Raw genomic sequence first — 22,529 nt, 5'->3', positions numbered from 1 at the left:
AAATTTAACAACAATTTAAACATATTTAGAACATATTAAAAACAGTCCCTTGCCAGGCATGATGCACACCTGTAACCCCAGGGGTTTGGGAAGCTAAGGCAGGAGGATTGTGAGTTCAAAGTCAGACTCAGCAACTTAGTGGAGGCCCTAAGTAACTCAGTGAGACCCTGTCTCTAATAAAATACAAAAAAGGGCTGGGGATGTGGCTCAGTGGTTAAGTGCCCCTGGATTCATTCCCTAGTACGAAAACAAACAAAATAAACAAACCAAACAATAACAGTTCCTTGTAGACAAAATTTCGACATTTTGGAGATATACTCCAACTGTAGTTTTCTATGTGACCAATGAAAATTAAGTAACAGTTCAACCTGTATGAAGTTCAAAAAAGGCAGTCATTTCTTGCTTGGCTTGAATTGTCCTAACATCTATGACAAAGCTATTACTACCAACAGAAGTACAAAAACACATAAACTGATTGATAAATTATATATTACATGTTTATTAAGGGTACAACTTTTATGTAAAATTTACATTTTATGAAAAAAATCAAAAATATTTACAAAATTTTGGAAGATAAATGTGCATTGTTCTAATTACAACCCAAAGTAGTAAATAACAATCTTTAAAAACTCACATTTGTTAGCATTCTGTGTTTACAAAATCTTGGTTAAAGAGGCAGCTACAAAGTTTATCACTATACATAAGCAAGAACCAGCTTGCTAGTTCAATTTCCCACTGAAAATCTACATTTTTTACACTATTAGTGAATTTTTAAATGAAAAAAATTAGTATAAACTCATATGGCTTCAAAATTGTAACCTGTACCCGATACAAATTTATGTATCAACACTTGGTATGAAAACTGTGGTAATTAAGAAAGTGCAGATTAACCATTTCACTAATTGTACATTTTAAAGGTAATACTTGATTAAAAACAAACATGGTGAGTATAACAGTATCTGAATTCCAATAACAAAATATCAACTGCCTAATAAAAGTAGTTTGATTGCAAAGCAAATTTACAGTTAAAATTCTAGTAAGGGACTGTAATTGGCATTTTAAAGAGCACAATGTAAGAGTTAGAAATCCTAATTTTGCTATTTAGTAAAGACTAAAATTTAAGCAAATTGTCTTAGGTGTTGTTTTAGTCAAATCTAAATTTAGAATTGGGCTAACACTGGATATACAAAAATGCACATTCTGTGTTACGTATTGCTAAGAAGTAGAGTTTCTACATATTCAGAACATAGCAAGATGTTACATAAATGTCTAGTAATAGGGGTTTTATTTTTTGTAAAGCTTAATATAACAATTAGTGGTTTTATATAAATTATCATATATAACACAAGTTATCACTTCTATGCAAAAGGAAGGACACTGGTTTTTTTGTCACTATAAATAAATTCCCATCTATTATGAAACTTTGTTTAAAATAGTTCATTGTTAGGCTTTTTACTATTTAGTATGAGTAGTTCATTTTAAGAGCTTAATCTAATCCATCACTTCAAATAATTTACCTATTTTTACCATGTGGGAATTAAATAATAAAACATACAAATTATAATTTTTCTAATTGTTGAAATGAAAACAAGTGACAGTACTTCTCCCTCTCCTGCCAAAACTAATCTTTTAAAAAATGTATTCCTCATACTATACTATAAAACTCATGTTCACAATATAATCAGTTAAAAAATGCATAAATTTTCAATGATAAACAGGGAGGGAAATGTTTAATTGAGAGTTAAAATACCAGTTCCCAATTTACCATCATAGTTTTTCAGAATTTATCTGTTTCATATACTTTTGATGAGGTTAATGTCAAATATCGAAGGTAATTTTTTCCTCCTGTAAACATACTCTCTTATGCTTATTTCTCTGTCTAGTGGCTACAGTGTGACACTAAGGTGAGCCAGGGTTCTGATGTATAAATTATCTTTTAGTTGTTCTGAATTCTCTTCCCAATTGAAGGCCAAGGTATTAAAAATTGCAAATATCCTATAAAAATTCATAACCACTGTTAAGATTCTGAGTAGAAGATATAAGGGAAAAACGTGAGGCACATTAATGAACACAAACTTAGGCACATTTCTGGTTTTTGTTATTGTTTTAAAAGGCACACATTATGCAATCCATATAAAAATAAATTAAATCTACACCATTAATTTATCAAAACAATCACAAGTTCTATAAAGTTAATTGCAGAAGTAAATTTCTCTGCTGTCTTTTGCAAGCTTATTTTTAAAACACATTGCACTTGAGAAATTTTAAAAATCATATAAAACACCATTTACACCTTATTAATATGTTTATGAGAATCAAATTATAGATTTTTTGCATACAACTCAAACTCTGGTCTGATAACCTTATGGCACATAACTCAATTTGATTGAGTGTTCTGAGTTAACATTATATAAAACTTAGAATTCATGTTCTGCTCATATTCATTCAATATCGAACTTATAAAATTTCAAAGATATCTTGGACTAAAAAGTAATGGAAAGCTAAATTATTTTGTGCTTGCTCTCCTGAAATTTTAAGCCTGATATTACACTATAACCCCCCCTTTTAAACATAGACACTGAAGATAATTTAAAATTTTAGCCTATGAAAACTTCATTTTTACTGAGAATCTGAATAAATGTGTTTCCTGAATATTGCATATGATCATTCAGCATAGAAAATCATTTCAGTGCTATTTCTTTGAATGACTCACTCTGAAAGTGCGATTTAATGTTTGTAGTTAGCTCTCAAGTATGTCAAGTTTGAAAGACATCATATAAGTTATGATAGTGTTTGGTAAGAACAGGTATAATGCAGAATGGCAGGTCTGTACTACTCTCTTGAGCCAACCACTTTCTCAGGTCCATCAACAATCTGCCAGGTAACGTCCTGAAAAACACCAAACAATTACAGTTTTACATATACTCAAGGACTCAAGGAAGGACATTTTCTCACTGTGGTCACAGACATAGAACCCTATTTTCCATGTGCTGTTTACAATACGTTAGAATCACATCACAGGTGTTCAGCTATACTGATCATCGGCACTCTCCCTACCAGGTATGTCTCTACATGACTCCATGTACAAAGGGTCAAGGAAAAAATTTCCATGCCTTTAGATTATCAACTACTTGGCAGTTATTTAGTAGCTGGTAGAATACAAATATTTCCCATGTACATTAAAAAAGTTCAGAACTTCCCAACTTACCAGTGGTAAACCGCTTCTTCACTAAGGAAAGCCTATAGCCAGTGCCAACAAGTTCAATATCTACTCCTGAGAGGGTACTTCCCTCACTGAGGAATTGCACTGCAAGTGTTGTGGGTTTACTGGGTCCTTCTGAAAGATCAAATTTTGCTCTGAGGGACCCAGAACCTACAAAAAAGAGAAAGAACTTAAATGGGGTAAAATACATTGCACAACAAATTAAATTAGCACATAAACTAAACTATATCAGTCTCACTCTAAATTCATGAGATGTGTATAAGAAAAACAAACAAACCATTATCTTGTCTCCAAATTAGATTTTATTCAGTGAATCTGAATTTCTATAATCAATCCATCCTCTTAATAGTAATCTTTCATTTTTTATTTTTAATTGTTTTATTTGTTCTAATTAGTTGTACATGACAGTAGAATGCATTTATACATTTTGGTAGATCATATATAGAGTATACTCTCTCATTTTTCTGATTATACATATTGCAGGATCACATTGGTCATGCAGTCATACATGTACATGAGGTAATGAAGTCTGTTTCACTCTACTATCATTCCTTCCCCACACCCAATAGTAATCTTCAGAGATAGTGTTATTTAGATTCCTATGCTAGATGCAGCACACTGAAGTAAGACAAAAGGAAAGAAATAAGCAATCAAGGGCAGCAAAAAGGGAAACCCTAGTAGGGATACATGTAGGATAAAATAAAGAACAAATGACTGTTGAGTACCAGATCATGGGGACTAGAGAGGTTAAAAAAGGAAAGGCAGCTACTGTTGGAAAGAGCTGTTATCAATATTACTGTTTTCTATTCACTTTCCTTTAAAAATTTTTACTTGTCTAACATCATGCCTTAGATATTTCAGAAATTCCTTTTGACATAACAATTTATTCAATATACTCTCTAATTGCATGACAACACTAAACCAATAATTATAATTATAATATATGTGATAAATGCTGTAAAGGCGCTTTCAGAATCTACAGGCACAAAAACACATAGCTCTACAGGAAGCTATTAACTAGTGATAAGTGGTGATGGTTACTACAGGTACAGGGACAGGAGACCAGAGAGAACAATGCATTTAGGAGAACTGCATCTAAAAAGTATAAAAAGTACTGCATCTATACTAGAATAGCAGAACATGATACAAGTGTAGAGCAGCAGATGAGACTAGTGGTGAGGACTATGGGGAACCACCCAAGATAAGTAAGACAAGAATATCTCTAATTAATGTCCTAGAAGGGAAGGGAAAAGCAAGTAACAAAAGAAGACGAACCGCAAGTCGAGAAAATAGTTTAGGACAATAGATGTCAAGAAACAGGGATCTGAAGTAGGGCCAAGGGAAAGGAAAGAACAATGCATCTGAAGGATAATTAGGAGTTAGAATCAAGAGGTGAGAAAAGAGTAGGAATCCAGAAGGGTTCTCATGTTTCTGTTCAGGTAACAGGAGGAGGATCTTGTGATCCCCTGTACAGAAGTTTAACAGTAGAAAGAAATGTGGAACAAGATGTACCTGGTTGCACAGATTAAAGTGGAGATGAAGTGTTGCAGAGCTCTTTAACTATTGGTAAAGTCTTGTCCAAGTCTTCCTTAAACTTTTACAACTTTTTTTTAATATTAGAGGTTTATTTATGAGAATAGATACATATTCAAGGGAGAATGGGGGTGGTATCAAGAGAGAGAGGCCTTTGTGGTAAAGCAAAGAAGTATGCATTCAAAGGAGAATGCAGGCTATCTGCAGAGGTGGAGACAGTCAAACTTTTATAACTTTTCAAAGTTCCACTAGGAGTAAAGAGCAGTCACTATGGCACTTCTTAAACTTTAGAATTATTTCCTGTCCCTTTTCTGGGTTTAGAGCCAGAAGAGAAAATACTTCTAAGCCCATTTATTGATTGGGTGATTTGGTTTTTTGGTGTTAAATTTTTTTGAGTTCTTTATATATCCTGAAGATTAATACTGTATCCAAGGTATATGTGGTAAGGATTTTCTCCCATTCTGTAGGCTCTAAGGAACTGAACAGATACTTCACAGAAGAAGAAATACAATCAATCAACAAATACAAGAAAAAATGTTCAGCATCTTTAGCAATTAGAGAAACGGAACTCAAAACTACTCTAAAATTTCATCTCACCACAGTCAGAATGGCAATTATTAAGAATACAAACAATAAATGTTGGCGAGGATGTAGGGAGGTACATTCATTCATTGTTGGTGGGAGTGCATACTGGTGCAACCACTCTGGAAAGCAGTATGTAGATTCTTTAGAAAACTTGGAATGGAACCACCATTTGACCCAGCTATTCCACTTCTCGGTTTACACTCAAAGGACTATTACAGTATAATAGACTATTACAGTCTATTACAGTATATAGTCACATCAATGTTTATAGCTGCTCAATTCACAATAGCTAAACTATGGAACCAACCTAGATGCCCTTCAACAGATGGATAAAAAAAATGTGAGATATATATATATGTGATGATATATATATGTGATATAATATTCCACACACACAATGGAATATAACTCAGCCTTAAAGAAAAATGAAATTATGGCCAGTAAATGGATGGAGCTGGAGAATATCATGCTAAGTGAAATAAGTCAATCCTCCCAAACCAAAGGCTGAATGTTTTCTCTGATATGCAGATGCTTATTTACAAAGGAGGTAGGCTAGGGAAGAACAGAGTTACTTTAGATTAGGTAGAGGGGATTGAAAGGAGGGAAGTGGGTATGGGGATAGAAGAAATAGTGGAATGAATCAGGCATTATTACACTGTGTATATATATAACTATACAACTGGTGAGATTCTACATCGTGTATAACCAGAAAAATGAGAAATTATACTCCATTATATATGATGCATCAAAATGCATTCTACTGTCATGTATAACTAATTAAATAAAAATAAAAGAATTTTCTATTTTTCAGTATATCCACATTTACAAAATTTTTCCATTTCCTCACACACTCTTTTATACCTAAATAACAAAGGGGAACTATTAAAATACATGGTTAAAAATGTTTATTTTTGAGAACAAATTCCTTTCTTGGTAAGTATTTACAGTTATTGCACAGTTTCATTAAATATGGGGAAAAAGCATCCTCCCTTTTTGCTAGCTGATTGCAAGTCCTCAATGCAGGTAGGATGTCTGACTTACTCCCAGTTTAAACTAAGAATTTCAGTGTGGATCCCCAAAAGTCATATAGCTAGGGTAAAAGTCAAGATATCTGGACACCTGAAAATAGCAACTTTTAAAGTACCAAATAGCAGAAAGGAACTGCAGAGTAGCTTGATATTTCACTCAAAATGTGGCTCTTTAGTAAAAGTCTGATTCTGCCTAACAAAGGAACAGATAATAAAGACATGCTCATGGTACTTTACATAGAAACATGTAGAAGAAAAATTACTGACATTATGCTCAAAATGTTCAAAAAGAAAAAGTTGAACAAAATGTGAAAAACCAAGAGGGTGGGGGAGAAAAATACCTTATTCAATAGAAAAATTTATTGGAGGCTAATTAGGCATTCCAAAAAATAGAAAGAGATTTCTCTTTTAATTAAGAAAAAATGAAACTATCTAATATTAAAGACCAGACTGTCCTGGGAATCATATGTTAATTTTAATTTGGGTTAGGGGAGATACTAAGAGTCATCAGCAAGAAGAGACTTTTCCTTCCTCCTGGGAACACAGGTACAGACTCGGAGGAGGCAATTAACAACTTCTTAACATAATCATTGCAGAATTGAAGGCTGCTGATGGTTAGTCTTAATAAGGAAAAACAACCAGGGAAGATTTTCTTAGTAAGTTGGAGTAGGCAAGAGGTTTTTTAAAGCCTAGAAGATGCTATATGATTTCTAAGGGGCCACAATGAACCTAATAATGTGTTCAATCAGTTTCAATTAGTTATCAAGTTACTTACCTGGGATAAGACAGTTCTATTTTTTAAATTCATTTAATTAAGTGTTTTTTTCTTAATATAGGTTAGTATGTAAATATGAGAAGCATTTACATAATACCAATGAAGCTGTAACAAAACAAGTTCATTTTCTTGCAGAGAGTTCATTTAACCTTGAAAGGAAAATCTGAATTACAGCTGGTTCATTATATTTAAGGTGTTAACTTCCACCTAGCGGCCAGTTCTAGAACTGAAGGCATGCAATTCCAGGAGGAAACTTTCCATAAACATGCCTAAAAACCCCAATCCAGGTGGGGGATATAGCTCACTGGTAGAGCACTTGCCTAGTATGTTTAAGGTCCTGGTTTGATCTCCAGCACCAAACACACACAAAAAGAAAACAAGAACAACTAAATTCATTTTCAGTGACATCACAAAAAAGTATGCATACACTTACCTCCATTTTCTGATTTTTCTGAAATACCAGACAATTTCCAAAAGGCTTTCATTTGTTCTGCATTCCTGTAATATGAATAAATATCTTCAGATTAAGTGTCTAATACATTAACTTACACATGGATGGGCACTTAATAAAAGCATTTCACTACAACAACTACAGTGCTAAGAAATGTGTTTATGATATAACATAAATAAATGCTCTTTCTCAATTAATGGAAATTTACCAAATTATAGAAGTTCTCTCATTTCTACTGGTCACAGAAAAGAAAACTGAACATGTACAAGAGGTTTAGTACATGAATTAGGTACTAAGGAAAACACTGTTATTAAATGATGAAACAAAGAATTGTTAGAATCTATACTAATATTAATAGAGGAGAAGAGACAGGTAGTTAAGAGATGACAGTAACTAATACTATTGAACACTAAGCAAATAGGTGTTCCTATAGGTATATCAAATGCTATTTTTAATCCTGTAGAATAATTATCACCTTTTAAAAGAAGTTTAGCAATTAAAGGTAATCATGCAGTCTGGTGTTACAGAAAAATTAGTTTATTTTGGATTGAAGCTACTGTGTCATAATTGATAAAATTAAAAGCATCTTTTATAGCATGATTTCTATGGGAAAAATGCACTAAATCTTTTAAAACCTGTAAGATGATTTTCAGAACTTGGGTTCTAAAATTTGGGGGCTTCAAATGTAGCAGGAATTCAGAAATATATTTCAATTACCACATTGCAGGGGGAAGTGACTGCATGTTTGTGACTCCTCCATCCACCGGTACCACCACTTGTATGTTAGAAAGCACACTAGGTGCCACCATAGCTTCTGGATTGTACTTATAATCCACTCTAAGATCTGTGGTACTAGCACTACATTTCCAATATGTTGCAAGATTCAAAGGAGTGGACTGAATGCCATTTGATGATACCTTTAAAGAGAGAAACAAAAACTGTCTTTGGCCCTGAAAAGTAATTAAGTCATGTTCATTACACAGATACTTGAATATAAGAATTCACATAATCAAAATGATCTAGGAAGAGTACTGATGCTACTAACAGTAAAGGAGTAAGGGTCACTCTTAGTACATACACCTGGGATGACCAATATTAAAACATCTGCAGTGTTTGTTTACAATTGAAAATTGTAACTGTTGAAAATCTGATTCGATAGCTTGGAGACAATGCCCATAAATCAGCATGTTGGCAGGCAATTCTTGCGTATTAGTGTAAAGTTTGAGAACTTCTCAACATTCAACACAGAATTATTTATGAATTATGAGAATTTAAAACAGTGGGAAAAGGGAAGTTCCACCAAACAGTTCCACAAATCTGGAATTTATATTTCCAACTTACAATGGTTGACTTTAATCATATGACCCATAATAAATGATACAATTCCTTCCAATTTTCAAATCCTTGCTCAAATGGCTCCTTTTGAGGTCATTTAAAAGGCTATCCTGGCTAGGTATGGTGGCACACGCCTGTACTCCCAGTAGCTTGGGAGGCTGATGCAGGAGGCTCGAAAGTTCAAAGGCAGCCTCAGCCAAAGCAAGGTGCTAAGCAACTCAATAAGACCATGTCTCTAAATAAAATATAAAATAGGGCTGGGGATGTGGCTCAGTGGCCAAGGGTTCCTGAGCTCCATCCTGGGTATCCAAGATCAAGAAAAAGTGGAGGGGAGGGCTACCTTAGATAAAACTCAGAGTCAGAATGTTTGTCTAACATGTGCAAGGCCCCGGGTTCAATACCCAGTAACACACACACACACACACACACACACACACACACACACACACACACAGAAAAGCTACACTGACCAACAATATTATTTACTTAATATATGTACTGTCTTCCTGTCTTACTCCCAGCAATTAGCAAGAACTGAATAATAAATGTCTGCTCAATGAAGGAAAAATAGATACCTGTAATAAACTTCAAGTGAACTTAAGTGGTAGCAATTTTTAACTCTTTAACAATTAATTTTCTAGAAACAAGTCATTTTAATACAATTGCCCTATTAAAAATTCAAACTAAACAGAAATATATCAAATAGGTTATACTATCCCTTGACCTTCCTTTTTTTTCCTTTTTCTTTTTTCTTTGCTGGGGATTAAATCCAGGACCGTGTATGTGCTGGGCAAGTGCTGTACCAATGAGCTATACTCCATCCTTTGGCATTCTTACTTCCTACTGTTAAAATCCTTGGTACATCTCCTTCGAGTCTCTCTCTCTCTCTCTCTCTCTCTCTCTCTCTCTCTCAGTGAGCTACAAGCCCAGCCCTTTTTATTTTTGAGACCGGCTCTCACTAAGTTGCTTACAGCCTCACTAAATTACTGAGGCTGGCCTCAAACTTGCAATCCTCTGGCCTCAACCTCCCAAGGTGCTGGGATTATAGCAGCATGCTACCACACCTGGCTAACTCTTTCTTTTTAATGGCTGTAAGAACTCATTTAATCAATCTCTTCCTCTGCTGCTCTCTATACTTAGAAGGTTTCCAAACAATGCTGCAGTGAATATTCTTTATATATTATCTTTGTCCACTTAATGTGATTTCTGAGAACAAATTTCTGGAAGTATAACTGTTGAATTAAAGGTTGCATCTATTCAACAATCTAATACAATTGCCTTCTCAGAGGTTCTATTAATTTGTGTTCCTAATAACTGGTGGCCACACCCCTCCATACTGGGTAGAGCAATCTTTAACCATTCATCTGTTGATGGACATCTAGACTGATTCTATAACTTGGCTATTGTGAAACGTACTGCAATAAACGTAGGTATATGTATCTTTGTGAAATGTAAGTATCTCGTACCTTTAAAATATGGTGACTTAATTCTTTAGGATAAACACCGAGTGGTATAGCTGGATCATATGGTAGATCTATTTTTAGCTTTCTTCCCATTGTGGCTGTATTAATTTGCATCCCTACTAACACTGTGTAAGGGCTCCTTCCTGTACTACACCCCCACATCCACACCAGCATTAAAGCTGAAATATTACTCCACTTTAGTGTTTTAAACATTTCTTGACTTAGTCTTCCAGAGAATTTGAAAATAATTATCAAGTCTCCAAACACAAATGAAGACATAATCTCTATAAGTTTCTGATCCAGGGTCACATTAAATTTAAATTTAATTTAGAAATAACTAAACGTTTTACAACATAATTCTTCTTTTAAATGAATAAATACCTTTCTAAATATATGCAAGTCAACAGACTTATGTTTCTCCCTGTTTTTGTTTTTCTCTATTAGTTTTTGATTGTTTTCAAAATTATTAATTTTGATATTAATTTTTAAACTGGCCACTTTATTAAATTTCCTTAGATCACAATAATTTCCTAATTGCTTCTCCTGAATTTTCCAGGAATGTATCACGTGAGCATACTAATTTGATTCCTCTTTTCCAATATTTATTACTGCTTATTTTATCCTCTTATCCAACTGTACTAGTTAACACATCTAGAAAAATCTTCAATAGCAATTTTGTTAGTATTAACAGGAATAATGAGTATCTTTGCCATATCTGCCTTTAAATATAAATTCATGTATTTTTATTTACTAAGTATTTTATTTTATTTATTTTTTTGGGGGGCGGTGCTGGGGATCGAACCCAGGGCCTTGTGCTTACAAGGCAAGCACTCTACCAACTGAGCTATCACCCCAGCCCCTTACTAAGTATTTTAAACAAATTCTATCAAATTGATTGTAATATCCACTCATTTATTAATAGGTTTTATAGTTTTGAAACATCCTTGCACTATTTGGCTAAGATATATTTATTCATTTAGTGACATGCTAAATTCCATTTGTTAATGTTTTAATTTAGGGTTTTTGCAATGACATGACACTCACCTGATACTTTAATACATCCACATTATAATAAGAAGCAGCTGGATTTTGCTCTGATAGCTTCTTGAGGTAGATGGTAACAGCTTGCATGTTCATCCAAAAATCTTTTGTGTTGGAATCACACTGTGATGGATCACTATATGTATAAGAAACATTTTTGTTATTTTGTTTGACATCTTTTTCCTTTGCCTCTATGTAGTAATTTGGTGACGAATTCTCTAAGACTAGTAGAAATGAACTCAAAGGTGGGATGAGAGAAAACTAAGATTAGAGGATGAAGAATGGAACACAGCATAAGCTTGCCTGAAAAATAAGATGGAGTGAAACAAAAGTTTTTAAAAATAACTCATTAATATTAAAAACAAAATAAAAAGACTTTAATAATAAATAATTTTGGTATTGTCTTCAAATTAAACATTAGTTTCTTATAAACATTTCTTTCAAAGAAACTTCAACCTTAAAAATCAAACATACACAAACCTGAACACAAGTTGTGCATTTGGAAGAATTTGCTCAAGTCTGCTGATATTTTTCACCCTGAAGCACAGCACAGCTGGAGAGGGATTGCTAGTGAAGACTTTAATAATTCCACTTGGAAATGATATAGTCACGTCACCAGTGATCTTCACAATACATCTGAAAATTGGAAATGTTGGTAAGTGCTAAAATAAGATGCTTTAATTCCTAATTAAAGCATGTTTAGTTTAAATAAACATGCATGTGTGTATGTGATATACATATGTGCCCAATTGTACATATATATACACATATATATCTCCATTTACATAATTATGAATTAGTTCTTCAATTCAATTATAAAAATTATTCTAGGGAAAACAGCATCTCATCTAGCATCATCTTTTCCTAGAATTAAACTCCAAACACACATGTAAGCACACTAATATTTCTTTATCATCCCCAGAACTACCTTAAGGACATTGCTTCCCTGAGAATACTACCCCTAGTTGTAGCTATTTTCCTCTCTCAGACCTACAAAACTCTGGACCTGATTATGATGCTGGTGCATGTCCCTCTTATTCCTCATTGTCTCTTCCAGCCCTCTATTTCTTCTTCCTTTGAAACCTGTGCATCAGATTATAGTACTCACTACCTCATCTCTTTAAGTCATCTTCAACACTCCCTTTCATGCCCTGAAAATCTGAGCTCCTGCCTCACTGTCAGTTTTGTCTCTGTATCACTACTCTCATCATAATTTTAAAGGTTTCAGTATCCACCTAGATGGTTCTTTCAATAATTTGGTCACCTAATTCTTCAGTCCTTTACTTCCAATGATCCTTTTAGCCTACCTCAACCATGCCACAGCCCCTCCAAAATCTCAAATTCACACTCCCCACTACCTACTTGCTACTTACTATTTTTCTAACTCATTCTAACTAGCACTACATCTTCAAAAATTCTCCAACCTCATTCAAACTTCCATAACCCACTATTCCCATCACACTTTTCACTAATCTTCACCCACCCTTCATATCTTCATTTTCTCCTATCTTTAGATTTCTAGGTCCATCATAAGATACTCTTCTTTGCATAAACCCTCCCTTATTCTTTCACTGTGACTGCTTGGTCAAGCAAGATTTCAGCTAAATCCAGCTCCTTATCCACACCTGTACACCTGAATGTGACAACAGAAAAACACATTACTACCTAGCAAAATTCTGAACTGGTACCCCTGGGTGTGACCTGATAATTCTACAACATGCCCTTATCCAGTCACTTTTTGGCTCTTTTCATGCTTTCTTTTTCTCCTCTAAACTGCAATATTCCCTTCCCCCTACTCTCAGCTGATGATTTTTGCTTTAATTTTACTGAGGAAATAAAATTAGAAAAGAACTTCCTCATACTTTCACTACTAAACTCCTAATCTATCTGTATTGTATGCCTTCCCTCCTTTTTCAACAGATTTCTGCACCTAAGGTCAATTGCACTGACTGTTCTGGAGCTCACCACATACATACCAAAGGATCTCACTCATGCATTGTCTGTTCTTTTTTCTCCACAAATACTGTTTTTTTTTTCATCATCATCACCGTGCTGGTGTGTGTACACACACACACACACACAAACATACACATATATACAAGCTTTAAGTAAACTCTCAAGAACTAAAATAAGTAAAACCCTCTTCTGATTCAGCTATTTTGTTCCTGCTACCATTTCACTTCTCTGCTTCTCCTTAGAGCAAAACATCCACATAATTATCTATATTTGTTCTTTCCAAATATATTTTTCTTTCCAAATCTGCCTCATCTTCTGCTCCTACACTCCCCTGCAAACAGGCTTAACTCTACTGCACCACTAAAACTGCTCCTGCAAAGGCCACCAATGACCTTTACATTGCCAATAGCCAATTTTCTTGACCTGTTGACAGCATCATACAGCTTCACACCTTCTTCAAGAAATGTTTATTCATTTATTGAGTTTCTGGACACTGCTCTAATGGTTCTTTCCTCCTCTCTTGCTGATTGCCATCTAAATTCCTTTGCTGTATCATTCTTGCCTTCCTGTTTTCAACCCTGAAGGAGATTAGGACTCAGTTATCCAATCTCTTTTCTATCCACTCCTTAAGGTCCCTAACTTTAAGTATCATAACAAGTATTTCAAATTCAGCATTCTACTCCCTCAGCAAATCTTGACAACTATTTTCAAATATATTCAGAATCTCATTAGTACTCACTACCTTGTCTGCTAATGTCCTTGCTCAAGCCATCATCATTTCTTACCTGGACCTCTGTAGTTAACTTCTTAACTCCCTAAATCTACTCTGGTCCCTCCAGTTTATTCTCGACAGAGTAGTTAGAATACTCCTTAAAAACATTAATAATTTAATCTTTCCTCCATTTAAAACCTTCTTGGCTTCCCACTTCACTCAAATAAATTCCAAACTCTTTATAATGCCCTACAAGGCCCAATCTGATCTGGTACTTCTCTGGTTGCATCTTGAACTACTCTCCCCCTTGTTTACTTCTACTTAGTGACATGATTCTCCTTGCTGTTTCCTGAATATAACAAGCATGCTTTTACTTAGAACCTTCCAGTTGATGGTTCCCTTGTCCTAGAATATTATTCCTCCAGATACCTGCATGGCTTACTCCTCCATACATTTCAAATACCGGCTTAAATTAACCTCAGAAAGGTTTTCCCTGGTCAATGATCTAAAATCGTACTCCTTCACTGCTATTCTCCACGTTCTTACCCAGGTTTATTTTTCTTCATAGTACATATCAATACCCAAATATACAGTTAACTGCTGATTAGCTCAGCAGAGAACTTTGTTTTGTTTACTGAAGTATCCTTAGCACTTATCACAATCATTCACAAATGCACAAATATTTCATGAATGTTGAATGAATATTATTCAGGAAAACCAGGAATGTTCATTTACCCAAATATGACTTCTTTAAAAGCAAGATGATAAACCAATTCTGTAAGTCTCATATGAAACATGCATTCTAGGTCTCTCTAGGAAATGTCATACTTTCACCAAAGATACACCATCAGCCATACCAGTCAATCAATAAATAAATAGGGTGAAGCCATCATATTTTACTGATTATAGTGATTTTTAAATTTTAAAGACAATGCTCGAATGACTGAATTAGAAAGTGAAACGTAAATAAATCAACAAAAGACCCTAATCTACAAAGAATTCAAGAAGAACACTTAAAATTTAGCATAAACCCCACCCTGACATCAAACACACACACACACACACACACACACACACACACACACACACACACACACACACACACACACGAGTATTATAAAAAATTAACCTGGTGGGATCTGCTCCTTTAAAGTAGGCATTAACAGACTCTGAAAGGGCAATTGCCACAGGTAAGGTGTCCTGATTTCCAAGGCTGACAGGGCTGGGACCCCGTGACACACCTAAAATACATACAAATCATTTGCTAAATCAAAGACATATTAAAAACCAAGAAAGTCAGATTCACAATGTTAGGTTGTCACAAGTAACCCTAATACTGGTTTCAATGATGCCAAGGAAAAACTTAGAGGTTACGAAATATAGCATAAACAAACTGTAATGTAATACAAAGAAAAGAAAGGAAGGAAGGAAATAAAGTTCCACTGTATGTATATATCACATTTTGCTACCTATTCATCTGTCAGTGGACGCTGGATTGCTTCCATCTTTAGGCCACTATGACGAGTGCTGCTATGAACATGAGAATAAAACTCTCTCTTTAGGATTCTGCTTTTAATACTTTATTCAGAAGTAGACTTGTTGTATCAAGGTAATTCTATTTTTAATTTTTTGAGGAATAGCCATACTGTTTCCATAGCAGCTGTACCACTTTATGTCAAGCTCTCTACCATTGAGCTATACCTCCAGTCCCATAACTATTTTTTTTAATTAAGGAAAATTACACAGTTGGCCCTCCATATGCAGATTCCACATTTGCAGATCCAACCACAGGTCGAAAATATTTAGGAAAAAAAAAACTGTTTAATGAACACGTACTTTTTTCCTTATTATTCTCTAAACAATACAGTATAACAACTATTTACAGAGGATTTACACTGTATTACAAAGTGTAGGTAATCTAAACATGATTTAAAGTATACAGGAGTGTATATGCAAACACTAGCATTTTATACAAGGGGCTTGAACATCCATGGATTTTGCTATCTTAGGAAGTCCTAAAAACCAATTCCCTGTGGAAACCAAGAGCTTCCTGTATTAAATACATAATTAATATTTCCCTGTCAGTAATTCACACAAATGAATATTTACACATAGTCAAGGGTAACACTAATGTCTGCTACTATTTTGAATATGAAAATCTAAAGAAACCTACAAGGGCTGGAGATATAACTTAGTGGTAGAATGCAGTCTAGCCATGCAAGAAGACCTAGGTTCAATGCCTAGTACTTGGGGGAAAGAAAGAGGGAAAGAAAAAAAGGAGAAAGAAGGACAGAGACAAAGAAGAGGGAGGGAGGGAAAAAGAAATCTACAAAGTTGTTATTTCAATCTTCCAATCTGGACAAATAACATAAAAATTCTTGAAATGGTTTTCCGGTAAACTATCACTCTTGTTATTGAAAGCAGGGAAAACACTCAAAAATCTACGTAACATTTGGCATGTCCACTCTTGTATCTTCTAATTTTGTTGTCCTTTCAAATATATACTGCACAAGCATACTTCCAAAAAAATAATAAATTTACATAGGAAATATTTACTAAAGTCCTTAAAAAAATCTTTAAATTTATCTTATTCTAAATAATTTTTTAGAAATGAAAAATTCTTTGTATCCTTAATAAGAGCATTTTTATTTCCAATTCTGGCTTAGTTTTGCATATTAATACAACTGCATGCTTTGAAAATGCAGAGAGTTTATAAATTTGAGATAAAGGATACATGGAACCTTCCTGAACCAATGGGTGCTTACATGGAATTCCTTTTAGCTCAGGAGTAAAAACCAAAGGCTCACTCCCAAATATCTCCTACTTATGCTTCCCCAACTTCAACTATCCATGTGTTCTTCATGTGACTGCCTTTGCTCTAGTAATTAAGGTATTATAATTTTTTAAGCTGATACATTCTTTCTGCCTCTTTTCTAATTGCTTTTTTCTCTAATTCTGATAGCTATAGAGTTCAGATTTAATGATACTTCTTTTTTAATACTTCTTAATGTGGGCAAGGAGAGAAATGAAAGAAAATGCAAAAATAGTATTTTTGATAACTACAGATTTGATGTCAATGGCTCATGTACAGCAACTAGACACAATTAGCACAAATTTGAGATAGTTAATCTTAGTATTATTCTCAATTTCTGAGATACCATACATCACTGGAAAAGGAACAACTATGTAACAAAGTATTTTAGATACACTTTAGAATCATTAGTCAACATATATTTGCTTCTGATACAATACCTGGTGATGTCTCACAGTGCTTTTCAATTTCAGAGAGTGTCCCAATCAAATTATCATCTTCTATCATATTTAAATAAAACAAAATATTGCAGGAAAACATTTTCAAGAAAAAAGAAGAATCAAAACTTAAAATCTAAACAGAGAGCTGAAAAAGCATCATGACAAAGAAGAAAATCTAGATCTAGATTTAAGGACCCTCTGTTGTACAAAGGTGGCACATCCACCTGCCTTGCCTGAATCATTACTGTTGCCTACTTTGGGTTCTCCTATTGCCAACACTAGCTGAAACCATAAATATGGCTAACTCAATAAAAATTAATCTAAAATCTCCATCAGAAAGAGAAAATCTTCTGAATAATCTAGATAATGTAAAAGAACTAAAGCTTATTTTGGCTACCTAGACTAACTGCCTGATTTCTTTCTTTCTTTTTTTGCCCATTCACATTTTGTATACATAGATTTTTTTTGTTTGAACTAAAATTTTATTTTTGCATTTTAACTATAAAAAATAGTGGATTTAATTGTGGTATATTCAAACATGCTTATATTTGTCATTTCTACCCCACTAATTACCCTGCTCTCTTTCATCCCCTTTCTTTTCTCTAGTAGTTTTCCTGTTACGTTGATGTTGTCTTTCTCCTCCACTCGATTCTACATGAGGGAAAACAGGTAATACTTGTCTTTCAGAGTCTAGTTTATTTCACATAACATGTTGCTCTCCAGTTCAATCCATTTTCCTGCAAATGACATGATTTCACTTTTTTTGTGTGTGTGTGGGGTACTAGGGATTGAACTCAGGGGCACTCGATCACTGAGTCACATCCCCAGCCCTATTTTGTATTTTATTTAGAGATAGGGTCTCGCTGGGTTGCTTAGCACCTCACTTTTGCTGAGGCTGGCTTTAAACTGGAGATCCTCCTGCCTTAGACTCCTGCCGCTAGGATTACAAGCATGTGCCACCATGCCCAGCGATTTCATGCTTCTTTATGGCTGAGTAATACTCCTTTGTGTATATACCTCATGTTTTCTTTATTCATTCGTTGATGGGCACCTAGGCTGATTCCTTAAGTTGGTTATTGTGAATTGTGCTGTGAAAAATATAGGTATGCAGGCATGTCTATAGTTAATTTTGATTCCTTAGGATATATACTTTGGATTGATATAGCTGGGTCATATGGTGATTTTATTTTTAGGTTTTTATCTGCCTGATTTCTAGTAGGCTGCGCACACACACACACATATACACACACACACATATACATATATTGTTTTTAACAGAATCTGTGGTAATCAAAATTAACAAAACCACATATACAAACAAAAATAAAAATGTTCATTAAACCAAATAAAAAGAAAGCTTATTAGACATATTCAGTTTACAGAAATGGGAAAATACTAATGGTATATAAGATGGTCACAGGTTTAGATATTTAGAAATCAAAACATTCGTATTTCCTTCCAGCCTATATTACTTATGCTATATTTACAATGGTCACACAGAGATGCATTCCTCTTATGTAAAGTTTGACATATTATAGTAGATATAATCAAATCAGCTTAATTAGAACTGTGATTCTCAAACTTTAGCATTCATAAAAATCATCTGGAAGATCCATTTCTGGAGTGTCTGATTTTAAAATTCTGCATTTCTAATAAGTACCCAGGTGCAGATACTGCAGGTTCAAGGATCATACTTTGAGGGCTAGGGACATAGCTCAGTTGGTAGAGTGCTTGCCTTGCAAGCCCAAGTCCCTGGGGTTCAATCCCTAGCACCGCAAAAAAAAAAAAAAAAAAAAAAAAAAAGATCATACTTTGAGCACTGTTAAATTAGTGCTCATTTGGTGTCCAAGAGAAGTTGTTGCTCTTGAAACACAACTGCTGCATTTAAGCAGCTTTGTGCTTTATTACACTGAGTGAGAAAAGAAATAAGAATTTGTAGGAAGAACTGAGTAAAGGTGATGACAGAAAAAATTCTTGAGCAAAATATTCTAGAGGTACTAAAACTGAATTTGTTCAACAAGGTTTAGGCTAAATCATATAATAGTTATTTTAAAATCTTTATGATTTAAATTCATTCAGAAAAATATAATTCATTGAAAGCACAAAACCCTTTTCTTTCACTGAATCAATTGTTTTCAGAACATAATTATATTTTTGACAGTGGGGGTGGGGGTGTACTGGGGATTGAACCCAAGGGTACTTAACCACTGAGTTACAACCGTGGCCCTTTTTATCTTTTCATTCTGAGGCAGAGTCTTACTAAATTGTTTAGGGCCTCACTAAGTTGTTGAGGTTGGTTTTGATCTTGCAATCCTCCTGCCTCAGCCACTTGAGCTGCTGGGATTTACAAGCATGTGCCACCATGGCTAGCAGAATACAATTGTTTTTAAAACACAAACTTAAGAATGTAGCTATCTACCTGGGGCACAGTGGTGCACACCAGCTAATTGGGAGGTTGAGGCAGAAGGATCACAAGTTTCAGGTCAGCTTTAGTAACTTAATAAGACCCTGCCTCAAAACAATAAATAAAAAGGTCTATGGATGTAGCTTACCAGTAAGTGCTCCTGGGTTCAATCCCCAGTACCAAAACAAGAAACAAAAGAAAGGAATGCAACTATTAGTTCATGGTAGAAGGCCTAGCATTATATTTTGCCTTCAACTATTTATATTGATCAGTAGTTTATACATCTGATTTTTTATTAATGGTACTGGAATTAAATCCAGGAGTACTCTGCCACTAAGTTACATACCTAGGGAGTGGGCAAATAGCTCAGCTTGCAGAGCGCTTGCCTTTCGTGTGCATGGACCTAGTTCGAATCCCCAACACCTCAGAAAACAACGTGGTGGCTTAAAAAAAAAAAAAAGTCTTCGGGCTATGCCAAGTTACATATCTAGCCCTTTTTATTTTTATTTTGAGATAGGGACTTGCTGAATTGCTGAAGCTGGTCTTGAACTTGCCCTTCTGCTGCCTCAACCTCTGGAGTAGTTGGGATTACAGGCACTCAGCTTGACTCATCCTTAATAGTGCTAGCCATCGTTAAAATTCTCCTATCGGTATAATAAAGAATGAAACAGAAAAGGAAACGTGGACAGTTTGACAATGTTAGGTGTGTTTCCTAAAAAATATTTCTAATATTAAAATCTTCAGTAGCCCATTAAAATACATATATATAATAAATATATATAATACATGTATATATAAAATCCTGTTCATCTTTCATATGCTAAATTTCATAATCAACAATGATCACTTACCTACTGTTGGAGTATTGGCAGCACTTAATGAGGCAGATGATGAAATAGAGGAAGAACTTTCTGCCCGGGCTAAAGGAGCAGCAGGAGGTGGGCTGGTGTTGGAAGTTACAGGTGGGCTGAATGGCCTGGGCTTAAAAACAAAACAGTTACTTATCGAAATGCTAAAATAATTCCTTCCTTGTCACAGAAGATTTTTAAGTATCAGACAAGTTTAATATACCAAGCCAAATTTATTATGAGTTTCCTGTAATTCAAAATCAGAGATGTCATATGTCAAATCATTTTCAAGAATATATTGAAAGCTGAAAAGGCTGTTATTAAAATAATGAAAAAGCATCTTTATGCATAAAATATTCTGCATTTCAAAAACTGTACTTAATATTCTCACAAGTCTGAATTAGTAGTTTAAACAGTATGAAGGCGCTTCATATATACTACCAAAGTGCTTCCCAAAAGGGTTATTCACTTTACCCTACTGTCTAAATATATGTCAGATTATTTCTCCTGTACCTTGCTGTAATGAATGGATGAGTCAAAGAAGAAGGAAAAATAATAATTAAAATAATTTTTTAGTTAATTTTTATTGTTTGTTTTTTTGAGAGGGTCTCACTAAATTTTCCTAGCTGATCTTGAACTTGTGATCCTCCTGCCTCAGGTTTCTCGAGTTGCTGGGATTACAGGTATACACCATCTTGCTTGGCTTTCTAATTAATTTGATAGGTAAAAACAGAATATGAATTTTCACATTTAAGAATAATCTGACGTGGTTTGGGGAAATCTTGTCTTAGCATTACCTAAACTTTCACTAACCTTTTGCCTTACTTGTTACGAATATTTCCCTCCATTAACATTGCTTGCCCTTTACTTTTGATGTTTACAAATTTGTCCACATTTTTCTTTGTAATTCCTTGTAATGCTTCCTCATTAAGAAAGTTTATCCAATAAGAGGTTTAAGAAAACCTTAATTCTACTATTTAAACATAAAAACAAACAGGAAAAATATATGTCCAATTCAATTATGTTTAACATGGGTAAATGGGCTTTTTCTTTCCAAATTCCTAATTGCTCCAATAACACATTAGCAACATTTCCTAAGGTGTTTTCCCTTTTACAAAAAAATAAGATATATTCAGCTTAATTAAAAATAATGAATCAAAGGGCAATCAGTAGAAGAAGGGGAAAAGGGAGTAGGAGGAGTAGAGGGAAGGGGGAAGTGCTGGGGAGTGATACTGGCCAAATAATATGGTTATATTTTGTGCATGAATGAATATATAACAACAAATCATTATGTACAACTATAATGCACCAATAAATAATGTAGAAAGAAAAAAATAGGTTTTTAAAAAACACTTTTTCTTGCTTATAAGGCAACAGATATTTATTTAGTGCCTCCTACATGGCAGGTCCTGATTAAGTACCAGATACAAAGCTGTAAACAAGAAAGATACTTTCCTCACTTATGTCAGGGACATAAAAAACAAAAGGCAAAAATAGAGCCCTATAAATGTTAATACACTAAATCAGTCAACTCTTCATTATATTAATAAAAATGTATCAATATACTATAAACTTTTATAAAAATTAGATTTTACTATACAAAAGTTTATAATTTATAATCCTCTCCCACCCATTTACTATTTTTAAATTATTTTTTCCTAGAGAACAGCTTTCTGATGACTCCTCATTATGAACAATACATTGAAAAGAATACAGCAAGGGGATAAATATGTAGCTGTATCTTTATACGGATAAAGATGGTACAGAACTTGGGGCTGAACAGATACTGAATTCAACAGCTGGTCTGAAACTGAAACCTTGGGGAAAGACTTCAGATCAATACTATGGAGAATAGTTTTATGGCAACATGGCTTCATGGTCAATGAATGATGTGGCTGCATTTTTTTGCGGGGGTAGGTACCA

The 22,529-nt window shown here is 34.2% G+C and overlaps 1 protein-coding gene across 1 annotated transcript in view; it reads right to left on the bottom strand.

Annotated features, from left to right (window-relative positions):
• Positions 1 to 472: 472 nt before the first annotated feature.
• FCHO2 (FCH and mu domain containing endocytic adaptor 2) overlaps positions 473 to 22,529 on the bottom strand; it is a 142,560-nt gene continuing 120,503 nt past the window's right edge. Inside the window, exons 19-26 of the mRNA XM_079146111.1 lie at positions 20,610 to 20,739; positions 15,232 to 15,343; positions 11,915 to 12,070; positions 11,438 to 11,570; positions 8,313 to 8,512; positions 7,578 to 7,642; positions 3,209 to 3,373; positions 473 to 2,889 (exon numbers count right to left, since the gene is read on the bottom strand). Of these exons, the coding sequence (XP_079002237.1) occupies positions 2,867 to 2,889; positions 3,209 to 3,373; positions 7,578 to 7,642; positions 8,313 to 8,512; positions 11,438 to 11,570; positions 11,915 to 12,070; positions 15,232 to 15,343; positions 20,610 to 20,739 (984 nt within the window). The 3' untranslated portion in view covers positions 473 to 2,866. The remainder of the gene's footprint in view (positions 2,890 to 3,208; positions 3,374 to 7,577; positions 7,643 to 8,312; positions 8,513 to 11,437; positions 11,571 to 11,914; positions 12,071 to 15,231; positions 15,344 to 20,609; positions 20,740 to 22,529) is intronic.

The sequence above is a fragment of the Sciurus vulgaris genome (genome assembly GCF_902686455.1).
Source record: "Sciurus vulgaris genome assembly, chromosome: 6".
Lineage (NCBI taxonomy): Eukaryota > Metazoa > Chordata > Mammalia > Rodentia > Sciuridae > Sciurus > Sciurus vulgaris.
This window is presented reverse-complemented; position numbering and strand designations above follow the sequence as displayed.